This window comes from Mesoplodon densirostris, chromosome 18 (assembly GCF_025265405.1).
Source record: "Mesoplodon densirostris isolate mMesDen1 chromosome 18, mMesDen1 primary haplotype, whole genome shotgun sequence".
NCBI lineage: Eukaryota > Metazoa > Chordata > Mammalia > Artiodactyla > Ziphiidae > Mesoplodon > Mesoplodon densirostris.
The window spans coordinates 5401206-5424921 of NC_082678.1; the positions used below are offsets into that span (position 1 = coordinate 5401206).

At 58.2% G+C, this 23716-nt stretch overlaps 1 protein-coding gene across 2 annotated transcripts; it reads left to right on the plus strand.

Annotated features, from left to right (window-relative positions):
• Positions 1-957: 957 nt before the first annotated feature.
• Positions 958-21662, plus strand: THRA (thyroid hormone receptor alpha). 2 transcript variants are annotated; one of them, XM_060080746.1, is made up of 9 exons: positions 958-1164; positions 11664-12011; positions 14752-14819; positions 15374-15474; positions 17620-17767; positions 18351-18583; positions 19595-19741; positions 20301-20559; positions 21182-21662. In XM_060080746.1, exons 2-9 carry the CDS (start codon positions 11959-11961, stop codon positions 21430-21432), a joined length of 1260 nt encoding a protein of 419 aa, XP_059936729.1. In that variant the 5' UTR covers positions 958-1164; positions 11664-11958; the 3' UTR covers positions 21433-21662. The 2 variants fall into 2 exon arrangements, with proteins under 2 accessions (XP_059936729.1, XP_059936730.1); XM_060080747.1 differs by having other exon boundaries at positions 18378-18583.
• Positions 21663-23716: the final 2054 nt, after the last annotated feature.

Here is a 23716-nt window from a genome sequence, read left to right on the forward strand (position 1 = left end):
CACTGGGTTGGTTTTATGTCCATGAATGCAGGTGTGTGTGTGTGCATGAGGGGTGGGGCTGGCATGATGGAGTCCTCTCCTTTGGGGAAGGGGATCCATCTTTACACAGCACACCCTCCTCCTTAGACTGGCCCTGTACATTTGGATTGGGGGGGGGGGCAAACATGGGCGGAAAAACCACCTCTGTGAAGCTGAGAGTTGATGGGGTAGGGCAAGCCTTACCCCCTCCCCAGCTCAGCAAGAGGACCAGATTGTTGAGGAAATGACTGGTGACGGTGAATAGAAAAAGCCTATACTGGAGGAGGGTGACATTTGAAAGAGGAGGCAGTGGATCAGGTAATGATGTTAGAAATGAGCCTGCAAGGGAGGTAATGGGGAAGCATACCTCCAAAAGGATTAAAAACACAGGATGATTGAAGTTAAAAGGACCTCAGGGGTAACCGTGCACAATCGTCGAATTTTAAGGTTGAGGAAGCTCTACCTACAGCGGTGGTGATTTGTTCAAGGTCACACAGTGAGTTACTGGCAGAGAAGGGACCCGAACTCAAAACAAACTCTAAACCTCCTGGGGTTTGGTATTTAGACACCCCCCCCCCACTCCTAAGGTGCAGGCGGCTCGCCGATAAGCCCTTCTCCATCCCCGTGGTGCATCTCCCCCAACCCTGCAATTCTTCCAGCAAGGGAAGGCTATTTTCTAAATGACATCTCTTCCAAAATATGTCACCAAGTACCACTCCCGCCGGAGACGCCTGGAGTGGGGCGGGCAAGTGCGGGCGGGGCGGGGGCAGAGGCGGCCGAGGGGCGGCTGGCCGGGGTCCCGGGGCGCGGCGGGGGGCGGGGGGCGGGAGGCGGGGGCCGGCGGCGGCGGCGGCGGCGGCGGCTAGGCGGCCTGCAGGGAGCAGCCGAGAGCCGGCCGGGCGCGCAGAGCCCGAGCCCCAGCCAGAGCGGGGCGGGGGAGGGAGGAGCCAAGAGCGGCCGCCGCCTCTGCCGGAGGAGCCGCGGGGCCGCCACACTCGCCCCCCGCCCCCCCGCGCTCACTCGCACTCACACCCGGGCGCAGGAGGCGGGCGGCCCGGGCCCCACCGGCCCCCCATGGACGCCCCCGGCACGGGGCGCTGAGACCCCCGCGTCGCTGCCCAGCCCGGTCCAGCGCGCCACGCCGAGGTAAGGGGGAGGGAGCGAGGGGGCATTAATATGCAAATGCATCGCGATTGATTATGCAAAGCCGCGGGGCTCTCTGGCCAGCTCCCAGGCGGGCTGGGGGCGCCTGAGGGGTACCCGCTGCCAGCCTCAGCTTTCCTGGACGCCCCGGTGACCCTGTCACTGGCCGGGAGCTTGCAACTTACGCCCTGGGGAAGAGAGGCGTTGCTGGGAGGTCGGTGGGCCCCGGGGTTCGCCGGCGGAGATGGCGTCCGGGCCTCCCCCTCGAGGGCCCGCCCGGCCTCTGTCCGGCCCGTCCGCTGCGCATTCCCGGGCCCGGCCCCGCTGCCGGCCGCCGGAGCTCCCCCGCCCGCCGCGCCGCGGTTTGTTTACGGTGCGCCGGAGGCCTGCCCCCCCAGCTCCCACCCCTAGCCTCCCAGGCCGAGGCCGAGTGGCCTTTGCAAAGCTGCCTCCAGCTGCGGAGGGCGGTAGGAGTGGGGTGGGGGGTGGGCTTGCCCTGGCCCCGGGAGGAGGAAGTCCCCCCCGCCTTCACCCGCCTCCCCAATTGAACATGGCTCTCTGGTTGCAACACTCCTAATTGCAAAAACGCGACTGGTTGGGGGTGTGTGTGCGGGGCGGGGGGTGTATCTGAGGGTTCCTAGATGATTAGGGGAGTTGCAGGCTAGGGCGGTTAGGGAAGAGAGGGAGGAATGGACCCGTGTTGTGTGTGCCACCCGCTTCCCTCCCCTTGCAACGTGTCTCTGGTGCCCCTTCTCTGCCTGGGGCCTTCCCTAGTCCAGTGTGAAGGAAAAGCCTGCGGGGTGGGGGATGATAGGGGCAATGGAGAGAGCCACGCGTTTCCAAGGGTGGAGGTCGCAGAAGGAAAGTCAGTGAGATGGGAGCCCACCTCTCAGTGCTGGCTCTGGCCCCAGGAGGGGGAAGGGATGAAGGGGGCTGTTGTCCAAGATGAGGGGGGAAGCAAACGTGACATGCAGACACACAGATACGCCCACATAGACAGCCACATGCACACCCAGGGACACCCAGGCGGATTCAAGGACAGGAGCTGCTGGACACACCCACATGGGGACAAGGGAAGAGGCTGGCTGCCGCTGCACAGGGGAGCTCAGAGGGGTGAGACACACCCACGGGAGACCAAGAGCAGGGAGACCAACTCATGCACATACCCATGCACAGGGTCACACGGACATGCTGTCACCCACACAGAAAAAGTCACTATCGCACGCCTGCGTGAACACAGAGCAATTGCACACAGCCGCACATTACAAAAGACCCTGTCACTCACAGGCACACACGTGCTCGCATGAGCCCAGTCACACAGGCATCATCTCCTTGCCGTGACAGTCGCTGTCACTCAGTCAAACGCAAATGCAGTTACACATCAGCACACGGATACAACTTAGCAACAAGTATTTTCCTGGACTCTTACTGTGGCTCTCTGGGGTTCTGTAGACCACAAAACCCCTGCTCCCATAATGGTGTAATGCATGCATTCATGATAATATTTTCCGTCTCTTTCGCTTGTCATACCCCCCCTCCCCCAGATGGTGAGCTCCTTGAGACCTGGGAGAATCCCTGGAATTGCTCTGGATCCCACCCAGAGCCTAGCATAGGAAGTACTCTGTAAATACTTGTTAATTGATTGACTGTGGGAACTCCGGACACAGGTACACTCATTTGCACACAGTCCCAGGGACTCAGGTGCAGACGGCACTTACAGGGCTCAGGACCACACAGTCACAGGTCTACAATTCTGGATGCACACAGTGTAGCTGTGCAGTCAGGCACACCCCTAGATGCACATACAGTCATAGACTTTGCCCCTCAAGCTTCCTCCTGTCTTCTTTTTTGAGGTCCTTTTTTTTTGAGGGACAGAGAAATTAGAGCAAAGAGAGTAGGGGGTCGGGGAGTTCTAAGGGCTGAGCCATGGACCTGAAGCAGTGTTCAGTGACTTCAGGAGCTGGGATGATCCTGGCTGCTGGGGGGAGGGGGGTCTTGGGGAGACCTAGCTCCTAGGAAGCAGCCTCTATCCCCACTCCAAAAGCAAATAAGGAACCTAGCCGCCCCTGCTGGGGTTGTTTGAGCCCTTCCTGGGGATGCTCACGGGCCCCGCGCTGAGTTCCTGCCTCCCGCCGTGAGTCTGGCCCCTCTACCCACCTCTGCCCTCCTGTCTAAACTTGGAAGCCTCCCGTAGGAGGCAGTATGTTGGTGAGTGTCTGGGTGAGTGATGTGTATTTTTGACTTGGAATTTCGCTCCAACGCTCTGTCTGCGCTGTGTCTCCTCCCTCCTCGTTTCTCTGCTGGTCTGTACCTCTCACCTGTCCCCGACCCCATCGACCCCTGTTCTGGTCTCCGTTTCTGCCACGGCCTCCTTTCTCAGAGCTGGGAACCGGTGGTGATGTTCTTCATTCTTCTCCAGTTGTTAGTACTCAAACCCCGCCCCTCGGCCCGCCTGCCCTGCCTCTGGGGTCAGCGGGAGGTGGGGGTGGGGGGCAGGGGGCTCAGCTGGCTGCTCAGGACATCCTGCGCTTCCTCAGTACTGCAGCTGCGGCCAGCGAGTTCGGGGGGCTGGGAGTGGGGGGGAGAAGGAAAGGGGGTCGGCCACTGCCCATGCTGACCTCTCAGGCTGGCAGGCTCAACCAGGGGACACCAGCTGGGTGGAAGGCCTGGGTGTGCAGGCCATGGCTAGCTAGCCCCCAAACAGGCCGGTGAGGGGGTTCCCTCCACACTGACCCGCTGGAAAATAATCGCCCCCCAGGGGCAGTGGCAGGAGTTGGCAGGACCCGGCTGAGCTGGGTCTTTGGCAGGACTCACAGTGGCCTTTCTCCACACCCCTGGCAGCTGAGACCCGCCTCAGAGATGCCCGACAGCTGTGCCTGCTTTGCCCAGCCTTAGAGCCTGGTTCTGAGGGTACAGCTGCCCAGACTTTGTGTGGGGCTGTGTGAGGCCCTCTCCCATGGGCTGGCCCTCCGGCCCAGAGTGGCAAGTCTTCCAGAGAGGGAGTTTGAGCAGGGGGCATCCACCATTTCTGGCCATGCTCCCCTCTAGCTGTGGCCTAGACCATGGATGAGGAGGCAGTGGTAGGGATTCTACCATAGAGAATCCATGGCTGCTACTGAAAGGGAAACTGAGGCTGGGTCACAGGGAACACATAGCTGGATGAAAGAACAAGATGTTGTTCCTCTAGCAGGTGATATGCTGTAATGGTTAAAAGCAGGGAGATATATATATATATATATATATATATATATATATATATGTATGTATTTTGGAACTCGATTGTCTGGGTTTGAATCCCAGCTTTGCCACTTGTGGGTTGTATAATCCTGGGCATGCGATTTAACCTCTCACTTGCCTTGTCTGTGAATTGAGGATGTTAATACCTACCTCATTCAGCTTTTTGAGGATTAGAGGAGCCAGAATATGTAAAATGCTTTAACAAGTGCCTGGTGCATACCAAGCACTGTATGTGTTAGCTGTTACAACGAGGAAGTCTGTAGGTCACTTCTTGGAGAAGCTTGGTGGAGAATTGGATCTCCTAGACATCACAGGAATGGGATGGGGATGGGGGGTGGTAGGGATAGTGGGTCCCTAATCTCCAGCCTCCTCATCCTCTATGTCCCCTCTCTCTCCCCCATGAGTTTGTGCAGCCTGGAGCCCCTCTGCCTTGCCCTCCTCTGGTCCTCACCTTTTAGCTCCTTCTTAAAAGGAGCTCTTGACATCTCAGCCTGGGACACACCTCCCCAGTTAGGGGCAAATGCATGAATGTTTGGGCATCACTGCATCTCTGGTTAGGACAAGTCTGAGCACTGGGAATGGGGGAGAGAAAAAACCAGGAAAGCAGGCTCTCTCCGTACCCCCGCTCCTTTCTTAGGAGTAGAGTACGGCACCCTTCCTCTCTCCTGGGGACCCAGCATCTCAGCTACCTGCCATTGATCCATCAACCAGGACCCAGCCCGGGCTGACAGATTCCCCACCCCTGCATGGAGGGGGCATTAGTGTGGAGGATGGTGGCAGTGAATGAGGAGGGTGTTAGGCGTGGCACCTCGAGATCCAGGGTCTGTCCTGGGTTGCCACCTTTCCTCTGTGCGTCTGGTGATAAGCCTACTCCAGAGGCTCTCCCAGATCCCTTTTATGTAGCTCCCCCAGGACACTGGTGGGGATATGCCTTGTGGTGGGCCACTGGGGCGCCTCTGGAGTAGGGAGCTAATCTCAACCCTGGTTCTCATGGCTGTAAAGGTGCTTGGGGGACTTTTGTGCCTCTTGGGGAGGGAGGCAAGCGTTGACCATGGTGGGCAGAGCGCCGGCTGGGAGTTGGAGGCTGGGTTTCCACCACTTGCCAGTTGCTGACTCTGGGCCTAGGTTTTCATAATCTGGAGACAACGATGCCCACCTCACGCAGAGGGAAGGTCAATAACATACTGTGGGGTGATACCTGTGGTCAGTCGCTGCTGCATCCTGGCACGGCAGACGACGCCTGTGGATTCTCCTCTCTTCCCAAGGCCTGGAACGCTCCAGGGTGCGGATACACATACTGGTTGGAACCAGAGACAGTTCTCAGTCTCTCACAGAGGCATCTGGGGCTGGTGCAGGGAGGGGAGCATGTGGTTTTCAGGCATATGGTGTTGCCTGCCTTCCTCCCTGGCAGGCCGAGGCTGGGGGACCAAAGGGGACCAGGCTGGGGCACCAAAGGGGACCTCCCGCTTGCATGCCATTGTGTGAGGTGGTCCAGAGGGAGGGGTCAGAAGTTCTCTGGGTAGACAAGGGGAGCAACATGGAACTTACTGGTGCCCAGAAAATGCTATCCTTGGTCCCCTGCTTTGGAGGTGGGCACCCAGTACTGGGGACTGGGGTTAAAGGTGAGGGCCAAAGGCACAGCCACACCTCCAGCAGTGGCAAAGAGCAGCGTGATTGGACCCAGCCCCCAGCCCTCGTCTTCCTCCTCTCTTACTCTTGTCAGGAAGAGATGAGCTCTTGGCTCCTAGAGCCTTAGCTGCCTGTTTCATTTTCTCTTTTACCCAGGCTCGTGGGGCGTGGGCGAGGGAAGGGGAACGGGACCTGAGGCTTTGGTGGCTATCAGCGTCTTTGTACACATCAGTGAGTGGGTGTGTTGTGCGCGCAATCCATGTATGCGTGTTTTGTGCATGTGTGGGCTGGGGAGGGCTCTGAATATCTGCTGGAATGGGAACCCAGAACCCGAGGCTCTGCGCATGCGGGGTGAGTGTGTGTGTCTGCACGTGTCCGTGTGTGTGCGGGAGACTCAGCTGCATTTACTTGCTCTCTCTCGCCTGCTCTCTCTCCCTTGCTCACTCGTATGCGTTCTCCTCTCTCTCTCTCTCCCTCCCTCCCTCCCTCTCTCCCTCTCTCTCCCTCCCTCCCTCCCTCTCTCCCTCTCTCTCCCTCCCTCCCTCCCTCCCTCTCTCCCTCTCCCTCCCTCTCTCTCTCTCTCTCTCTCTCTCTCTCTCTCTCTCTCTCTCACACACACACACACACACACACACAATTTTCAATCTCTCTCTCTCTCCCCTCTCCTCCTCCCTCTCTCTCTCCCCATTCCCTTCCTCCCTCTCCCGGCTTCTCTCTCCCCCCCTTCTCTCTTCGTCCCTCTCCTCCACCTCCCCGCCTCGGCCAGTTCTGCTTGGGTGGGGGCTATCTCCTGACTCTCTGGGGTGCCTGGGAGAACATCCCTGCTTTTCTTTTCCCCTCCACCATTCCCTTCCCTCCTGGGCGTGCTCCCCAGGGCTTGCAGACTCCTCTCTGCAGCCTCCTCCTTGGAAGAGGGGAGTGGGGAAGGGAGGACCCCAAGCCCTGTGCCCCTGATGCCATCTGCAGTGAGCGCCTTGGCCCTGTGACATTCATGCCTCCAGCCTTCAGCTGCCCCACCTCCCAGCTCCGATTACCCGCTGGCTGCTGGGGGGAGGGCAGGGAGAGTATGCCCAGCTTGTGGGTGCTCCTAACTCTGCCTTCTTGGCTATTTGGATCTCCCCGTCCATTTCTGGGGGGAGCTGGGGCAGGGGGCACGAAGTTCTGTGGGTGGACAGGGAAGGGACTGAGCTCTTGAGCATGGATGTGGGCACAACCATCGTCAGTAGGCGTGGGGGGGTGTGGAGGTGAGCCCTAGACGTGGGCGCCCACCTTAATGCCTGACACTGGAGCTGGCCTGGGGCGGGAGGAGGGACAGGAGAGCAGCAGGTGGGTGAGGTTACGGTGGGGTTGGGCGGGAAGCACAGTCTTTGATGTTAAGACTGGGCATCTGGCCCAAGTCAAGGCTACTGTTTATGTCTTTCTGTCTGTGACCTGCAGGGGGGAATTTCCTGTTATATTCTTTTGGAGGAGAGGATCCTTTTGTTTAAGTCACCTATCTCCCCCTTATATTATATCCCCCAACCCCATCTCCCATCCTCGAGCCTCCAAGGCCCCACAGTGGCTAGGAGATCAGACGTAAGGGTCACTGCCCTTAAGCTCCAGAATCCCATCTCATGGGGGCCCAGCGAGCGCCCACCGGAGAGTGCCGCCTCACCCCCCCGCCCCCCCGCCGCCGCGCCTGCCAAGCTGGTGCCTCTGTCTGTGTACTCCTCTGCCATGTCACACCTGCCAAGTAGTACCTCCCTCCCCGCCCTCACTCCTCCTCTCTCTCCTGGCTCTAGGATAACAGGGAGATGGGTGGGGCCGCCCCCTCCAGTCCACACCTGAGAATAGAACGGGGGGGATCTGGGGGAGGAGGCAGGGGTCCCGGCCCCGAGAGGCATCGCCCCTCAACCCGGCTGCCTCTGTTCCTGCCACAGCCTCCAGCATCTCCAGACTCCCCGGGGCTGTCGGTGTTTGTGGCTGTCCATGGGAGCCCACGCTGGCACAGGCAGCAGTGTCTGCACACAGATGCCTGTGTTTGCCTGTGCATGCCCGTGTGTGTGTGTGTGTGTGTGGGGGGGGGGGGGGGGCTACAGTGGCCACCTGGCCACCCTTCTTGGCCCCCATGGTGTGGAGTCAGGGCGTCAGTGCCAGATAATTGGGAGTGGGGGAGAAGTACTTCCCCCCACCCTAGCAGCAGGCAAAGGGGAAGGGGAGAGGGAGGTGTGAATCTCCCCACAGCACTATTAATAGCCCACATGCCAGGCCACCAAGAACCAGCTGTCACCGTGGAAACCATTTCTCTTCTCCCCTCCCCCCGGCCTGCATGAGGTGGGACTTAGGCGGGGCGTGAAGCACCCCCCCCCCATCTTGCTTTGTTACCTTTCTGCCTTTGTCTCTCCTTCCCTTCCCGGCCCTCTTTTCTCCCTCACCCTGCTCTCTCCACTCCCATCTCCTTGCGCCTTTCTTCCTCTCCCCTGACTCCACTGCCATCCCCGCCTCCACCCCCACCCCTGCCCATCTCTTTGTTCTTGCGTCTCCTCATCCGTCCTCCCCTCTTCCCCCATCGTCCCTTTCACCTCTCTGCTTCTTCTCTTTCTCCCATTTTCTCAGCCCCCCTCTCTATATGTGCGTCTCTCCCTCTGTGGTCGACAAGGAGGAGGGCTGGGCTTTCCTTAGACCATTAAGGACAAAGTTCACGGGCCCTGACAGGTGGGGCCAAAGCCAAGAGCAGACACTCAGGAGAGTGGTGGGTACAGAATTGGGGGCTGGATTCTGAGGCAGAGAGTCCCCTCTGGCAGCCCTAGGAGTCCTTCCGGGGAGTCCCTTGGGTCCACAGGACTGCGGAGTGGGACAGTCCAGCAGCGGGAACATGGCATGGTGCCCATGGATGCCGCATTGGCCTCTTGTCTCAGTCCCCCCATTGCAGAAGCACTTAAGCTTAATGAAATGCTTCCCCCTCCGCGGGCACCTTGCCCACACTGCCACCAGGCATCTCTTATCTGACAAAGAGGGAGTGGGTGGCCAGGCCAGCCAACAGGTGGGCCTTGCCTGCCGGCTGTCCAGCCTAGTCTCAGAGCCCCATAGCTCCAGCCCTCTGCCTCTTGGGGGGATGCTGAGCCTCTTCCTCTGCAGGGGATGTGCCAGGCAGGCACTGGGGGAATTGAGCAGGACTCCAGGAGGAGGGGAGAGAGGCTGCCCATCAGCATGGGTATCTCTGCCCCGCCCCCCTGGCCCACTGACTTTTCTCTGCCCGCAGCTAACACACGCTCGTGTGCTATGTGCCTCCCCGCATGCTGGGTCCTCTGCCTGCTCTGTCGCCTCAGAGGCCCAGGTATGTCCCCAGAGAGACGACAAGCACTCCCCAGGGGTTCCAGCCTCTTGCTAGGTGCCAGGCAAGGGTGCCCTAAGCAGTGAGGGCAGGACCTTGCTTCTCTGCCCACCACCAGGGGCTCAGTGGAGCCTGGGCGGCATCAGGCACCGTTCGGCTCAGCATAGAGGTGGGGCAAAGTGGGGGGCCTCCTCCCTCCACCCCCCGCAGCAGGCACGTGCAAGCCCTTGGCAGTGCCCAGCCACATTTGGAGTTAAGGCCAGGCTGGGTCGGGGGAAGGGAAAATAAACATGGTGGCTTAGGTTGGCACTGCCCCAGGTGTGCCCTGTAGCAACTGGCAGTGGCAGGAGTCGGGGGGAGGGGTCCTCCAGAGCTATGGCCTGGGGCAGGAGCTGCCCAGGCCATGCGCTGCCATCGGTGCTCCCTGCCTGGTCTGGCCCGTAGCCGCTGATACCCATTCCCACACACCCCGGTTCCCTTCACCTGCCTCCAGGGCCTGCTCGCAGGGCTGCCCCTCTCTCAGCATGCCCACTCCTGTGCCCGCCTCCTCCCCTCCCTGGGGGCACTCGGGCCTCAGGCTGGCGAGTGGATTTTTCCAGCTTCTGTAAACAAGTGGTGGCAGTATGCCAGGTGGGCAGGAGACGGGCGGGGGCAGCACCGCAGCCAGGGTGTGCCAAGCACCGAGGCACAGTCTTGGGGGGAGGGGGAGACAGGGAGACACCCAGACCCAGAGAGAGAGAGAGAGAGAGAGAGAGAGACATTCAGATGCAGACAGACAGACCCAAGGAAGCTTCACTGGGCACAGATAGAAGTGGAAACAGAGGCGACAGAAAATAGCCCTCTATTGTCCAGCCCAAGGCCCAGGCCTGCCTCGGCCCCCAGCCCCTCACTGCTCTGGCCGAGAGCAGCAGGCCCCTATGCCCGGGCTCTGGGCATCCCCACCCACTCCTTCTCCCCCCATCTCCACCCCTTAGGGCTGGCTACGCCATTATAAATTTATAACAGGAATTTCTCCGCAAGCCAAGAAAAACTTGACCTACTTTCTTGACGGCTCCCTGGGCTAAGGCTCCCTGCTCGCACCCCTCCACCCCATGTCTCCTGTCCAGCCCCAGTGCCCATTTCTGGTCTGCGGGGGCATCGAAAGCGGAGTAGGCCACCCTTCAGTACTACTGCCCTGCTCCCCAGGATGGGGACTTGCCTGAGTGCAGAGGCCCTGTCCTGTGGTCCAGCCCTGTCCTACCCTGCCCAATGGCCTGACTTATCTCTCCTTTCCCCTCCCACCCTGGCTCCTTATCAGTTCCTGGGGGTGGGGCCGGGGGGCCCAGGGGCAAGGGCTCCGGTGCAGCAGCCACTCGATGGAGGTTGTGTGCGGAGAGCTGCACCTTTTGTCCCCTCCCACGTGCCCACACCTGCCTTGTGTGTGCAGACAGGAGCCTCGGGTCTGCAGTCTGGGGTCAGCGGAGCAGCGTGGGGGGAATGGTTGGCCCAGGTTGGCACTGCCCTGGCCCCCAGGTAGCAGGACAAGGCAAGCATTGGAGGCAGGCTGCTTACTAGCTGTGCCAACTCGAGTGAGTGATCAAGCTTTCTGAGGCTTTGTTTCCTCACCTGTGCAGTTCTGATACCGGAGGGCCTATATTCTCTATTCCATTAACGCGGGTTAGTTTCCTTTCCCCTCCTCTTGCCGTCCTGGTGGGTGGCAGCTCAGCGAAACCAACTGGGAAGTCTGGTCCTCAGACTGCGAAGTGTGATTCGGGACCTCGTATGGGAAGCTCCTTGGGGGGCCGGGACTGGGGAGTCGTAACTGGGCCAGCAGCCGGGGAGGTCGTCTCCCTCCTATTTGCAATGTCCCTCTCCATGAAGGCACCCATGTGGGCATTCAGGATCCCTGCGTGCTGCCCCCACAAACCACACTTCCTTCACCAGTACCCCCCATGCCTGGGCTGAAGCTGCTATCTCTGGTGGCCTCTTGCCCTGTAACACTGATGAGTTTTAGGGAAACTGGGGGGTGGTAACAATAGCTGATGGTTAATAGACCCATATTGAGGGCCAGGCACTTGACTGAATGTGAGGAACTGAGACAAGGTACAGGGATGACCTCATTCTTTCCCTCCATCCCTTTCCATGTCTGGGGATCAGGATGTGGATCTCCAGTCTTGCCTGCTGTCTGTTGATCTGAAGGGTTGTCCCGGTCCTCTCCCTGTGCCTGCCCTCCATGACTACCACCATCTCATTATGAGCCCCAAAATGTTGGCACCAAAGGAATCCTATTCACCTAGCCCCACCATGGCGCCACCTTATCCCTGCCTCTTTCCTCTCTCTGCAGGGACCTCCGGACAGGACAAGATTCCGAAGCTACTCCCCCAGCCCAGGACCCCCCCACAGACCCGGCTTCCCCCCCAACCCCACTACCTGCCACTCCCTGGCCCCTCTCACCGCCCGCCCCCCTTGGGGCGCAGGGCATGGTGTGAAAGGCCAAGTGCTGAGGCGGGCACCATGGGTGCTGGGCCCTAGGGCCTGGGTGGCGGGGGGTGGGCGGCCTGTGGGCGTGCCGGGGGGGCCAGTGTGCCCACCCCAGTCTCTTGGCGTGCTGGAGGGCATCCTGGATGGAATTAAAGTGAATGGAACAGAAGCCAAGCAAGGTGGAGTGTGGGTCAGACCCAGAGGAGAACAGGTAATGGGTCTGGCAACTAGGTCGTGCCAACTCCTAGGCAACAGGAAGGGTCACCTGGCTGGGCCCGAGAGAGTGGAGCTTTAAGCACCTCTGGGGGGACGGGCATGAGGCCAACAAGCCTGCTGCCTACCTTTGCCCAGGAGATGAGGTCATGTTCCCATGCGGCAGGGAATTAGGCACCCCAATGGAAAGATGCCCATTTTGAAAGGGGGAGGTGACGCAGAGCAGAGTAATTACAGGCAGCAGGCACGTGGCCCCTCCCTTGACAGTGCTGGGGGTCTCAAATGCCCCCCAGTGTCCCCTCAGCCACCCTCACCTGAGCATGTGGAATCCAAGCCTTGCCATTTCCCTCCTCTCCCTACCAGCTTGTTCACTTCTGACCACCAGCGTGTGGTCCAGAAGCCATGGTGCATGTGACATGACATTTCAGGGCACGTGCACCAGTAGCTGTTGGTCACAGCTCACGCTTATATTTGGAACCTATTGGGAGCCTCACAAGCTCTTCCTTGTTCATGGGCAAGGGCGGGCATTGCCATGGGGCTCCTCCCAGGAAGTGAAAGTGAATGCCAGCTATGAAGGTTTTGCTCCCACGTGGAGGAGGCATCAGCCCTGCACACACAACTAGGCATGAGTTACCTATGATCTGCATTGTGCTTCAGGAGCCCAGAGGGTCTCTGCTTCTCCCGTCGGCTCCAAGTGGCACAGAGCTCAGTCTCAGTTGGCGTGGTGCCCTGGGAGCTGGGTACAGCCTGTGCCTATGGCCAGAGAGAGGGTGGGGGAGGGGTGCTCTGGGGAGTAGTGTGGCCGTTGCCTAGGAGACCAGATCCTGAGCCAGGAGGCCGGAGGCCTGGCCCGGCAAAGCCCTGGGGCCCAAGACTGGGTCCCTGGAGGGGTAGAGGAAGTGGATGGGGCTGGCAGAGCTGGGTAGGGCAGTGGGGGTATCCCCGCCCCCGCCAATCCCCACCCCAGGGGGCTCTGAAAAAGCTTTAGCCTGTCATTGCGTAGCTCTCACTTACAGCCTCCGTACCTCCCTGCCCAGACTTCTGTGGATCTGGGAAAGTCTGCTGCTAACTCTGAGAAAGGCGGGAATGCCAGTTCCTGGTCCCCCAGGACTGCAGCCCCTCCCCTGTCTGCCTCCCCTCCCCCATGTCCCTGCGCCACCTTGTGGCTGTTCCTGGGACTGCACCCAGAGGCTGTGAGTCTAGTTAATTGCTGAAGATTGCCAGCTCAACTGGGGCCTAGGTGGCCTGGGAGTTCCCCCCACACCCACCCCTCCAGAGGCAGGAGGGAGATCCGACCCTCGAACTGTTGTAGACATCAGACAGGGGTAATCCCCAGGGCGTGTGGAACACAGAGTTGTCTGTGGCTGTGACCCTGGCCAAGGTCACTGTGTCAGTGTGTTGGGAGCCGCATCAGGCCCCAGGCGGGTGTGGGGTGGGGGGAGGACCCTGCAACATGCCACACACAGGGTGGGTGTGGGAGGTTACACAATCCGTGCATGCATGTAGAAAGCTTATGTAACCTGTGTGTGCCGAGGTTATGTAACATGTATGTGGAGAGGCTGGCAACATATGTGTGCAGTGGCTGAGGGTTATAATACCTTGCTTGGAGGGGCCCAGCGTCCTTGTCCTGGCTCTGACTCCAGCCACAGTGTCACCAGGCACAAGGGGGGCCTAGGTTTGCTGCTCTGTTAAAGGGAGGCCATGGTCCCATCCTTTTCTCATATTCTTGGGTCTAGGTTCTAGTGGTCCACTGTGGTTATTTATTTTATTTTTATTTTTATTTTTTAATTTTTGGCTGGTGTTGGGTCTTCGTTGCTGCACGTGGGCTTTCTCTAGTTGTGGCGAGCGGGGGCTACTCTTCGTTGCGGTGCGTGGACTTCTCATTGCGGTGGCTTCTCTTGTTGCAGAGCACGGGCTCTAGGTGCGCGGGCTTCAGTAGTTGTAGCACGCGGGCTTCCGTAGTTGTGGCTCGCGGGCTCTAGAGCGCAGGCTCAGTAGTTGTGGTGCATGGGCTTAGTTGCTCCACGGCATGTGAGATCTTCCCGGACCAGAGCTCGAACCCGTGTCCCCTGCGTTGGCAGGCGGACTTCTAACCACTGCACCACCAGGGAAGTCCCACTGTGGTTATTTAGCGTGTGTGTATGACCTGGAAATCAAGTCACATGTTCACTGGGGGGAGGGGCATGGTATTATTAGGTGCCCGTCTAGAGGGTTGTGTAACATGTGGGCATATCCTAGAGGTCACATAACACATTTGAGAAAGCCTTGAAAGTTGCATAGATATAGATAGTAGAGCCTGCTGCTTATTTACCGTGCTTGGGTTTATACTGAAGGCAGCATAGTTGTTCGTGCGTGCTGGTCTTATGTTGCACATATTTGTGTGTATTCTAAAGGTTATATAGCTTTAAGCACGTCCTAAAGATTCTTTCTGCGTATGTGTCATGTACTGAAGGCTTAAATATGTGGCTATCTTATAGATTATGGGTGTGCTCGTGTGTGTGTGTGTATGTTGGGGCCCTAGAACATGCTTGTGCCCCAGCCAAGCCCTTTATCTCTCTCCCCAAAGCTTCCAGATAGCTGGACCCTTCTCAGTTTTGTCAGTTGACCTGGGGGTGGGAGGTAGGATGAGGACACAAGAAGGAGGGAGTCAGGCCTGGGGGATGACTTCAGCCTATTGGATGAGAAGGGGGGCTGCCCAAGGACTGCTCTCTGATTCGGCCCACTTTGCCCCCATCCAGTGCCAGGTCACCAGATGGAAAGCGAAAAAGAAAGAACGGCCAATGTTCCCTGAAACCCAGCATGTCAGGTGAGCCTGGCTGCGTGTTCCCTTCCTTCCCACCCTCAACCCGACAGAGCCAGGCCCGGACACTTCCAGGGCCTGCGCCTATACCAGCAGTTCCTGTGTCCCATGGGGAGAACCTCCTGGAGGAGGAGAGCGTGGGATGGACTTGTCTGGGGTGAGAGGGGTCATGTGGGGCACGCTCCAGCCTTTGAGGATGGATTAGGTCAGGAAGGGCCTCTTCCCTTCCCCCATAAGCCCCTTGCCCGAGGTCCCCAAGATGAGCTGCTCTGACATTTGCTTCTCCTTCTCCCGTATCCCCTGCCCTGGCATGCAGCAAGAGAAAAGCCCTGAATGGGGCAGTCAGAAGAACTGGAGTCTCCATATTCTTAGGGAAGGGGATGGACAAGGTGACCTCTGATGTGTCTCCAGGATTATACCTGGAGACAGAGAACCCTTCAGGGAGGTTGGGCTAGGGGATGGGCCAGGACGGAAAAGCTGGGGGATGGAGAAAGTGTAGGAGCCTCTCTGCTGGGGACCCAAGCCATGCCTGCCTGCCTGCCTCCCTTCCTCCCTCCCAGGGTATATCCCTAGTTACCTGGACAAAGACGAGCAGTGTGTCGTGTGTGGGGACAAGGCAACCGGTTATCACTACCGCTGCATCACTTGTGAGGGCTGCAAGGTATGGACCAGCCAGCTCCTGCCCCTCCCCCACCACCTGAGCGCCGCACCCCCCCGCCCCGCCGCCATCACATTCCTTTAAGTCCCTCAGCACCTGGCACAACAGACAGCTCTATAAACATGTAAGCTAAAGCCCACCTGTTATATCCTCATTTCTCTTCTCTTATTCATTCATTCATTAGTTCATTCGTTCATTCATAATCCCTGCTCTGCCACTCATAGGTAAGATGCCTAATCTCTCTGAGCCTCAGTTTCTTCATCTATAAAATGGGGACAAACATACTACCTACTTCATAGAGTTGCTAGAAGAATAAAATGAGATAATGCACATAGAGTACCTAAAACAGTGCCAAGTACAAAAGAAGCGCTCAATCAATGTCTGCTTTCATCCATCCATTCAGTGTATTAAGTGTGAGATGTGCAGTATGTGCCCTTCCCTCAAGTTGCTCACAGCCTACCAGAGAAAGACTGACATCAGTTAAACAACATCAGTGTTTCTCAAAATGTAGTTCCTGGACCACCTGCAGTACTTGTTAAGTGCAGATCCCAAGGCCTCATCCCAGTCCTACTCAATCAGAATGTTTTGTGGTGGAATCTGCCTTGGATTGCTTCCACTGCACCTGAAAGGGTGAGAACCAGTGCTGGGGGGCATGGCAGAGCCCAGAGAAGAGGATGGCAGAGTCTCCCTGGGCAGAGGGGGTCTATGACTTGGGGAGGCTTAATTAGATCTCACTTTGGACATTTCAGCCTACATGGTTTTCCCAGGATCATCACTTCCTGACAATGTAAGACCTTTCAAGAAACAGAAAGCTTTAAGAATTATGTCAGGGCTTCAGGTTCCTCTCTTTCCTGGTGTCAATCAGGCCAAGACCACCAGGGATATAGAGTCCCCTAGCAGTGTTCCTGCAAGCAATGCCAGCAGTGTAATATAGAACAAGGAACCTCACCCTCAAGGACATCTGAGTCCCAGCGGGGCATCCCGAAAGGACAGGGATGCCTTCCCACTCCTAGAGAGCCTGATGTTGTAGGTCTAGCGTGAGGCCCAAGAGTCTGTTTTTTTTTTGTTTTTTTTTTTCGGCACGCGGGCCTCTCACCACCGTGGCCTCTCCCGCTGCGGAGCACAGGCTCCGGACGTGCAGGCTCAGCAGCCATGGCTCACGGGCCCAGCCGCTCCGCGGCACGTGGGATCCTCCCGGACCGGGGCACGGACCCATGTCCCCTGCATCGGCAGGCGGACTCACAACAACTGTGCCATCAGGGAAGCCCGAGAGTCTGTATTTTTGATGGCTACCCAGGGTGATTTTAATTGCACCCTAAAATCTGAGAGCTCAGACCTTGTGTCTTATACCTCAGGTCCAGTTCTGAGTCTCTGCTGCCCATTTAGCCATATGACTTTGAGCGAAGTACTTAATCTCTCCAAGCTGCAGTTTCTTAGTCGGCAAAATGGAGATAATAACATTTCCTGCCTCATGGGGTTGACATGAGTGTTAAATGTGATGATACAGGAAATAAAAGGCTTATAAGTGCCCGACACATAGTAAGTATGCAACAGACATTAGCTCTTCATATTATTACTGCCATCTTGAGTCTTGAGGTTTTTCCTTTAAAGCAAAGACTAAATTCTCTCTATAAAATTGAAAATATTCTCTTCATGCTAGTAGGGTTCATACCCAATGCCTTTTCTTGACCTTTTGACCTCCCGCCCCCCATTTCATGAATTCCACCTGCATGGGCAACAGGCAGCATGTATGAGAATGGTTTTGGGGCCAGTGTTGTTTTTAGAGTCGTTTAACAAGATGGAAAATCGGGTATTAATTGGTGTCCAAAGCGGCTATTCCTTCAGGCCTCTTAGCACCTCCCACCATCCCAGGCTCAAATCTCCTAACTGTGGTCACCATCCTTAACTCTGCCACCACCACGACCCATGTACCCCGGCCCCTAGGCAGCTGGGGGGCTGAGGATGTGTATTTCTAAGTCCTGGCAGAGCCCAGTGATGCTGGGCTTGCTGTGTCGAGAGGATGCCAGGTTCCCTCACTAGTTCCCCAGCCCGCCCCCCACCCCCACCCCAGAGAACTGCACGGTGGATTCAGGAAGGGAGGACTGCGATCACAACATGCTCCGTCTCCCTGCCCTCCCCCACCTCCAGGGCTTCTTTCGCCGCACAATCCAGAAGAACCTCCACCCCACCTACTCGTGCAAATATGACAGCTGTTGTGTCATTGACAAGATCACCCGCAACCAGTGCCAGCTGTGCCGTTTCAAGAAGTGCATCGCTGTGGGCATGGCCATGGACTGTAAGGGGATGGGTTGGGGAAGCGGGCCAGGCAGCTGTGAGGGGGGGGCGGTGCGTTCAGACATGGCAGCTCCCTTCCAGGTACCCACAGGGCAGAGGGACAGTCTGGGTCAGGCTGGTGGCAGAATGAATGTTCAGAATCTTGGTCCCTGCTGCCCTCATCCCTGAAGAAAAGGAAACAGGATCCCTCTCTGGGCTCTGGGCATGGGCCCCAGTGCCTACCTGCCTTTCACCACTCCAGAGCCTTAGAGTTGCTGGGTAGAAATAAGTCCTGAGTACCCCCCCGGAGCACGGTGCCTCTGACTACTAGAGAAGGCACCCCACTTCTGGGTGAGAGAGGGCATTTTTCATTAGCTAGGGATTGGATGGCACAGTCTTCTAGTAACTACTCTCACCATAACCCTTTAGATCAGAACCTGGAATTCCTCTGGGTCAGCCCAAATTGGCATTGATGTGGTCCCAGTGATCATTCAGGATCCAGGTTGTGCCACCCGACTGCTAGGTGATTTGGGAAGTCACCTAGCCTCTCTTGGCCTACTGGGAAGAGTAGTTTCTGAGTGGGTTACGGAGTGTGCGATGCAAAGGGCATCGCATCTGTCTGTTGTTGACAGTGGTTCTAGATGATTCGAAGCGGGTGGCCAAACGCAAGCTGATTGAGCAGAACCGGGAGCGGCGACGGAAGGAGGAGATGATCCGATCACTGCAGCAGCGACCAGAGCCCACTCCCGAAGAGTGGGACCTGATCCACGTTGCCACGGAGGCCCATCGCAGCACAAATGCCCAGGGCAGCCATTGGAAACAGAGGCGGAAATTCCTGGTAAGGAGAGAGGGAGCGTGGGGGAGCGGCAGCCAGGTAGCCAGGAGAGGAGAGTGAACTCAGAGTCTTGCCTCCTCTAGAAAGCCACCTTAGTTTAGTCTGACCCAAGGCTGATAGTCTCCGCAACTTGACAGTGCTGATTTGTACACCTGTGTACGTGTCGCTGCTATCAGGGTCCTTCCTGCCTTTTCCATCTGACTGGGAGCTCCATGAGGGCAGGGCCTTGCCCTCCTCATCGAATTTCCAGTGAACGGAGGTGAGCTCTCCTCTTTTTCCTGCCCACAGTGACTGGGAGGAAGGGTGAGGACACAGTCATGGAACAGTACTTTGGGGTACCTCTTGGTTGCTGGGCATTGTTTTAGGCCCTGGCAAAACTGAGTGCCAAGTAAATGGTCAGCTTGGGAGGAGATGGATAGTTGGTTGTGTATGGTGGGGAAGGCAGAAAACTCCTGGTGGAGTGTGTCAGCGTGTGGAACAGTACGCTCTTAGGAGCACCGGCTCTGATACCAAGCACGTGTGTGTGTAACTTGTCGGGGATCAGACTGCCCGGGTTCAAATCCTGGTTCTACCACTTACTAGCCACATGACCTTGGGCTTATTACTTAGCTGCAGTCTGTCTCAGTTTCCTCATCTGTGGAATGATGATAAGTATAACATCAACTAATGGTGATAAGTCGTGGGAGGATTAAATGAGATAGTATGTGTAAAACACATGGCTTAATGCCTAGTTACATGTTAAATATTCAGTAAATCTAGCTTCTATTGTTATGACATTACCTCTACTGCTATTATGATCCTTGTGATTATTAGCCAACTTAGAGCTCTGGCGCTGGTGTATTCTCTGCCCCAAGATGGGAGGAGCTTTAGGCCTGGGTTGGGACACAGCTGTCCCCGGGTGCTAGGGGCCCCGCCTCCCCAAGCTGCCTTGGAGCTCCCCCTGGTGGGCAGGGAGCCTCGGTGAGAGGTTGAAAGGGGTCTGCAGCCCCAGCTGACCCCCATCTCGCCCTCTAGCCGGATGACATTGGCCAGTCACCCATCGTCTCCATGCCGGACGGAGACAAGGTGGACCTTGAGGCCTTCAGCGAGTTTACCAAGATCATCACCCCGGCCATCACCCGCGTGGTGGACTTTGCCAAAAAACTGCCCATGTTCTCTGAGGTGAGTGGCAGATGGGAGGAGAGACACGGTACCACGCTGGAGGGAGACCTCGGGCTGCTCCCCAGGTCACCCAGTCCCAGCTTGTGCTCATCTGAAGCTCTCTGGATGGGGAGCAATTCCTGTAGGTCAACACACCCAACACACACACACGCACACACACGCACAGGGTGAGCTGATCCCTAAAGAACCAACAGGCTCCACGGGCCCAGCCTCCCCAGCCCGTCCCTTCCTGTCTCCCCCGAAGTCTACGCAGCCATCCTGACTCTGGAAGTTCTCCTTACTTTAAAGAGCACTAACTCTGGGAACAGGCTGCCCTACGTGGCCTGACTCCCCGTACCTCCCTTTGCTCGTCTGCGGTGGGCGTGGAGGTACTGACGGGACCTAACTCAGAGGCATAGTTGGGAGGCTTAATGAAACAGGGCAGATCCATCGCACATTGCAAGCGAGCTGTTCAGAGCACACGTTCCTGGCCGGTGGTGGCCTTGCCGCTCCCAGGGGGCACCCGCGGGAGGGGGTGCTTATGGGGAGGGGCCTGCTGAGCATCCCTGTGGTTCTGCAGCTGCCTTGCGAAGACCAGATCATCCTCCTGAAGGGGTGCTGCATGGAGATCATGTCCCTGCGGGCGGCTGTCCGCTATGACCCCGAGAGCGACACCCTGACACTGAGCGGGGAGATGGCTGTCAAGCGGGAGCAGCTCAAGAATGGCGGCCTGGGTGTCGTCTCCGATGCCATCTTTGAACTGGGCAAGTCACTCTCTGCCTTTAACTTGGATGACACGGAAGTGGCTCTGCTGCAGGCTGTGCTGCTAATGTCAACAGGTACCGAGGCCTGGCTGGGAGGGCTCGGGAGCTTCCAGGGGCCCAGAGTTTGGCTGGGCCCTGGGCCTGTCACGCTCCTTCTTTAACCCCATGGTCTCTCTGCTCCACAAAGCTACCTCTCTGTCCCCAGGCCCACCCTTGGTCCCCGGTCCCCTGCCCTGTCACCCGTCCGCCCTCCGTTGTGATATCCAGGCCCATCTCTTACCTCCCGGTCCCTCCTCTTCTCCTATCCTGGCTTCGTTTGTTCTCTCTGCCCCCAGCTGCTCTCTGTCTCCCCCAGACCCCTTTGTTCCCCATCCCCTACTCTGCGCCCATCCACCTTCTCTCCCCCATCCCTCCTCTGTTCTCAGTCCCCCTTTCTTGCCCCCAACTCCCTCTGGATTGCTCTCCCCACCCCAGCTCTCTGCCCGCGAGTCCTGCCCTGCCTCCAGGTCTCCTCTCTTTCCAGGCCCACCTCTTGCCCTCTGTCCCCTTTACCTGCCCCTCCACCCCCTGGGCCCCTCCCTCTGCCCTGCGGTTGCCCCTCCACTTGCCCAGAGCGTGTTTTTCTTCCGTCTCCCCCAGCCTCTCCGCCTCTGCCCCCCTCCGCCCACTCACCCGCCTGCCCCTCCTTCCCCCGCAGACCGCTCGGGCCTGCTGTGTGTGGACAAGATCGAGAAGAGTCAGGAGGCGTACCTGCTGGCGTTCGAGCACTACGTCAACCACCGCAAACACAACATTCCGCACTTCTGGCCCAAGCTGCTGATGAAGGTGACTGACCTCCGCATGATCGGGGCCTGCCACGCCAGCCGCTTCCTCCACATGAAAGTCGAGTGCCCCACCGAACTCTTCCCCCCACTCTTCCTCGAGGTCTTTGAGGATCAGGAAGTCTAAAGCCTCAGGCGGCCAGAGGGTGTGCGGAGCTGGTGGGGAGGAGCCTGGAGAGAACGGGCAGAGCTGGGGGCTGAGGGAGACCCCCACACCTCTTCTCTCCTCCCTCTCGTCCTTGGATAGATTCAGCTCCCCCCACGCACACACACCCCCCGCATTGCCCCGTCCCTCCTCAGAACCTCCAGCCCTGGGGCAGGGCAAACAAATGAACTTGCTATGAAAAGGACAGTGTGGGAGGCGGGGGGGGGGGGTCCGGGGGCGGGGGGGACCGTGTCCTGCAGTTCCCAGGACCCCGTCCTCCGAGAAGGTAGGAGAAGGGAGGGAGAGCTAAGAGGGGACAAGCCATCTTGACCGTAGGGGATGGAGGAATGTGGGATGGGGGAAGATGCCCTCAACTCACCCCCTACACACACGCAAGAGAGAGCCCCCCCCGCCCAGTCTCTTGGCCTAGGTTCCCCCTCCAGGCTAAGGGCCTCTCTGCTTCCCCAGATGCCTGGGTGCAAAGAAAGGCTTGGCTTGGCCCCTCCCCTGGAGGTTAAAAATTACAGTCATTCTAACTGCACTTTGGAAACCAGGCACGGAGAGAAGATAAATGAAGTACTAGACAGAGGAAAAAAAGAGAGAGCGAGCGATTGATAGAGAGATGATATTAAGTTATTAACTGAGGCTGGCCAGAGGGGAGGACCCCCCCCACCCCCGAGCACTTTGAGAGCTGCCCCTCCTCCCCCCAAATCAGAGAGAACTGCCCCTCGCACCAGGTCCCCAGGGGTAGGGCTGCCGATCAGAGCTGTGAGTTAATACAACAGGGTCCTGGCCACCCCCCCTTGCCTTGCCCCCCCCGTGCCCCTTTGGCACCCCCGCGCCAGTACTCCCTCTGCTCTCTGCCACTCGTGCCCGCTGAGTTCCATCTACCTCTCATGCTGGATGCCAACTGGCCCCTCACCAGCCTGCCCTGCTGCCCGCACAGCTCCCCTTTCAAGTGCCCAGCCCCAGGGGCCTCTCCCTGTGCCCCCCACCAGCTCCTTCCGCATCGTGGCACCCACACAGGAAAAACTGTGGCTCAAGGTCCCGCCCTCCTCACATCCTGCAGTATTAGCTACGATCCAGATGCTGCTGCCATGGGGTGGGGGGGTGTGCGTGAGCTTCTCCCAGAGCCTCCACCCCCTTAGGCCCCTGTTGCCATCTGTCTGCTGGGCTCTCTCGAACCCCTGCCCTCCTCCTTTCCACTCGATGCACTATCCCAGACTCTGGGCAGGCAGGCACCGGAATGGGGGTGCTTAGAAAAATGGCACTTAGTCGAAGCCCCGGGGGAGGGGGTGGTTGGTGCTCCTCCTTTTTTCTTTGAAGCTCTTTAGGCCAGCCGCCCCTGTGCCCCTGGAACCCCTTTCCCCTCTTCTTTTCTCTAATTCAGGGACTTTGGCTTGAGCCACCTCCCACCCTCCTGGTGAGGAGTGCTCTGTTGGTCTGCACTTGGGTGAGCTGCCCTCCTCCTCCTCCCTTTGGCTATCGCCCACTCCGCAGGGGAGAGAGGGAGGGAGGAGGTAGCCCTCTGAGGGTGGGGGGAGGGGAGGGGGGGAGGGACGGAGCAGACCAGAGGGCCCTGGGCTCAGGGCTGCATGTCGGCAGGGATGGATGGGTGGACACAGATGCCCCCGGAAGCCATGGGGAATGGGGCAGGGGGCGGGGGGAGGGGTGCCAGGGCTTCCTGCGCTTTGCACTATTGGGGCAAAAATGTCTTAAGCAGTGGGGAACCTGCCACCCCACCCTGACCCTCAGCCTGCCACAGCCCCTTTCTCACACACACGCACACACACAGACACACACACACACACAGACACACACACACAGACACACACACGGGAAGGCAATGCTATGCTGCCCATCAGGGCATGTCCTTCCCCCACTGTTCAGGTGTTCCGACAGGGCTGGAGGGCCTAGAAGAGCATCTGCTATCACCTGTGCATGTGCCTGCCCAGCCCTCCTTGGGCTCGTGGGCTGCCCGTGCTGTCCTTGTCCGTCTCTACCCTCGCTCTCTCCTGGGGTACTGATTCCTGTATTACTCCAGTCCCATGGATAAGCCCTCTTGTACCCTCCTCCCACCCCCTGGGGGCCCAGTGGAATTCCTGACCTGTCTGCCGTCTGTCTCTCCATCCCTCCATCCCCACGTCCACCCCTCCGTTCCCATTCTCAGCCATGCCCATGGTGGAGAAAAGGCCTTCAAGAGGCTTGGCCTCTTACAGGCCCTTGGGAATCCCCCCTCCCCCTCCCCAATCATATGAGCTGTGAT

Coding starts and splice junctions, on each gene's coding strand:
- THRA (XM_060080746.1), top strand. CDS start 11,959: ATGGAACAGAAGCCAAGCAAGGTGGAGTGTGGGTCAGACCCAGAGGAG. Junction 12,012..14,751: donor TCAGACCCAGAGGAGAACAG/GTAATGGGTCTG, acceptor GCCCCCATCCAG/TGCCAGGTCACCAGATGGAA. Junction 17,768..18,350: donor TGTGGGCATGGCCATGGACT/GTAAGGGGATGG, acceptor TGCGATGCAAAG/GGCATCGCATCTGTCTGTTG.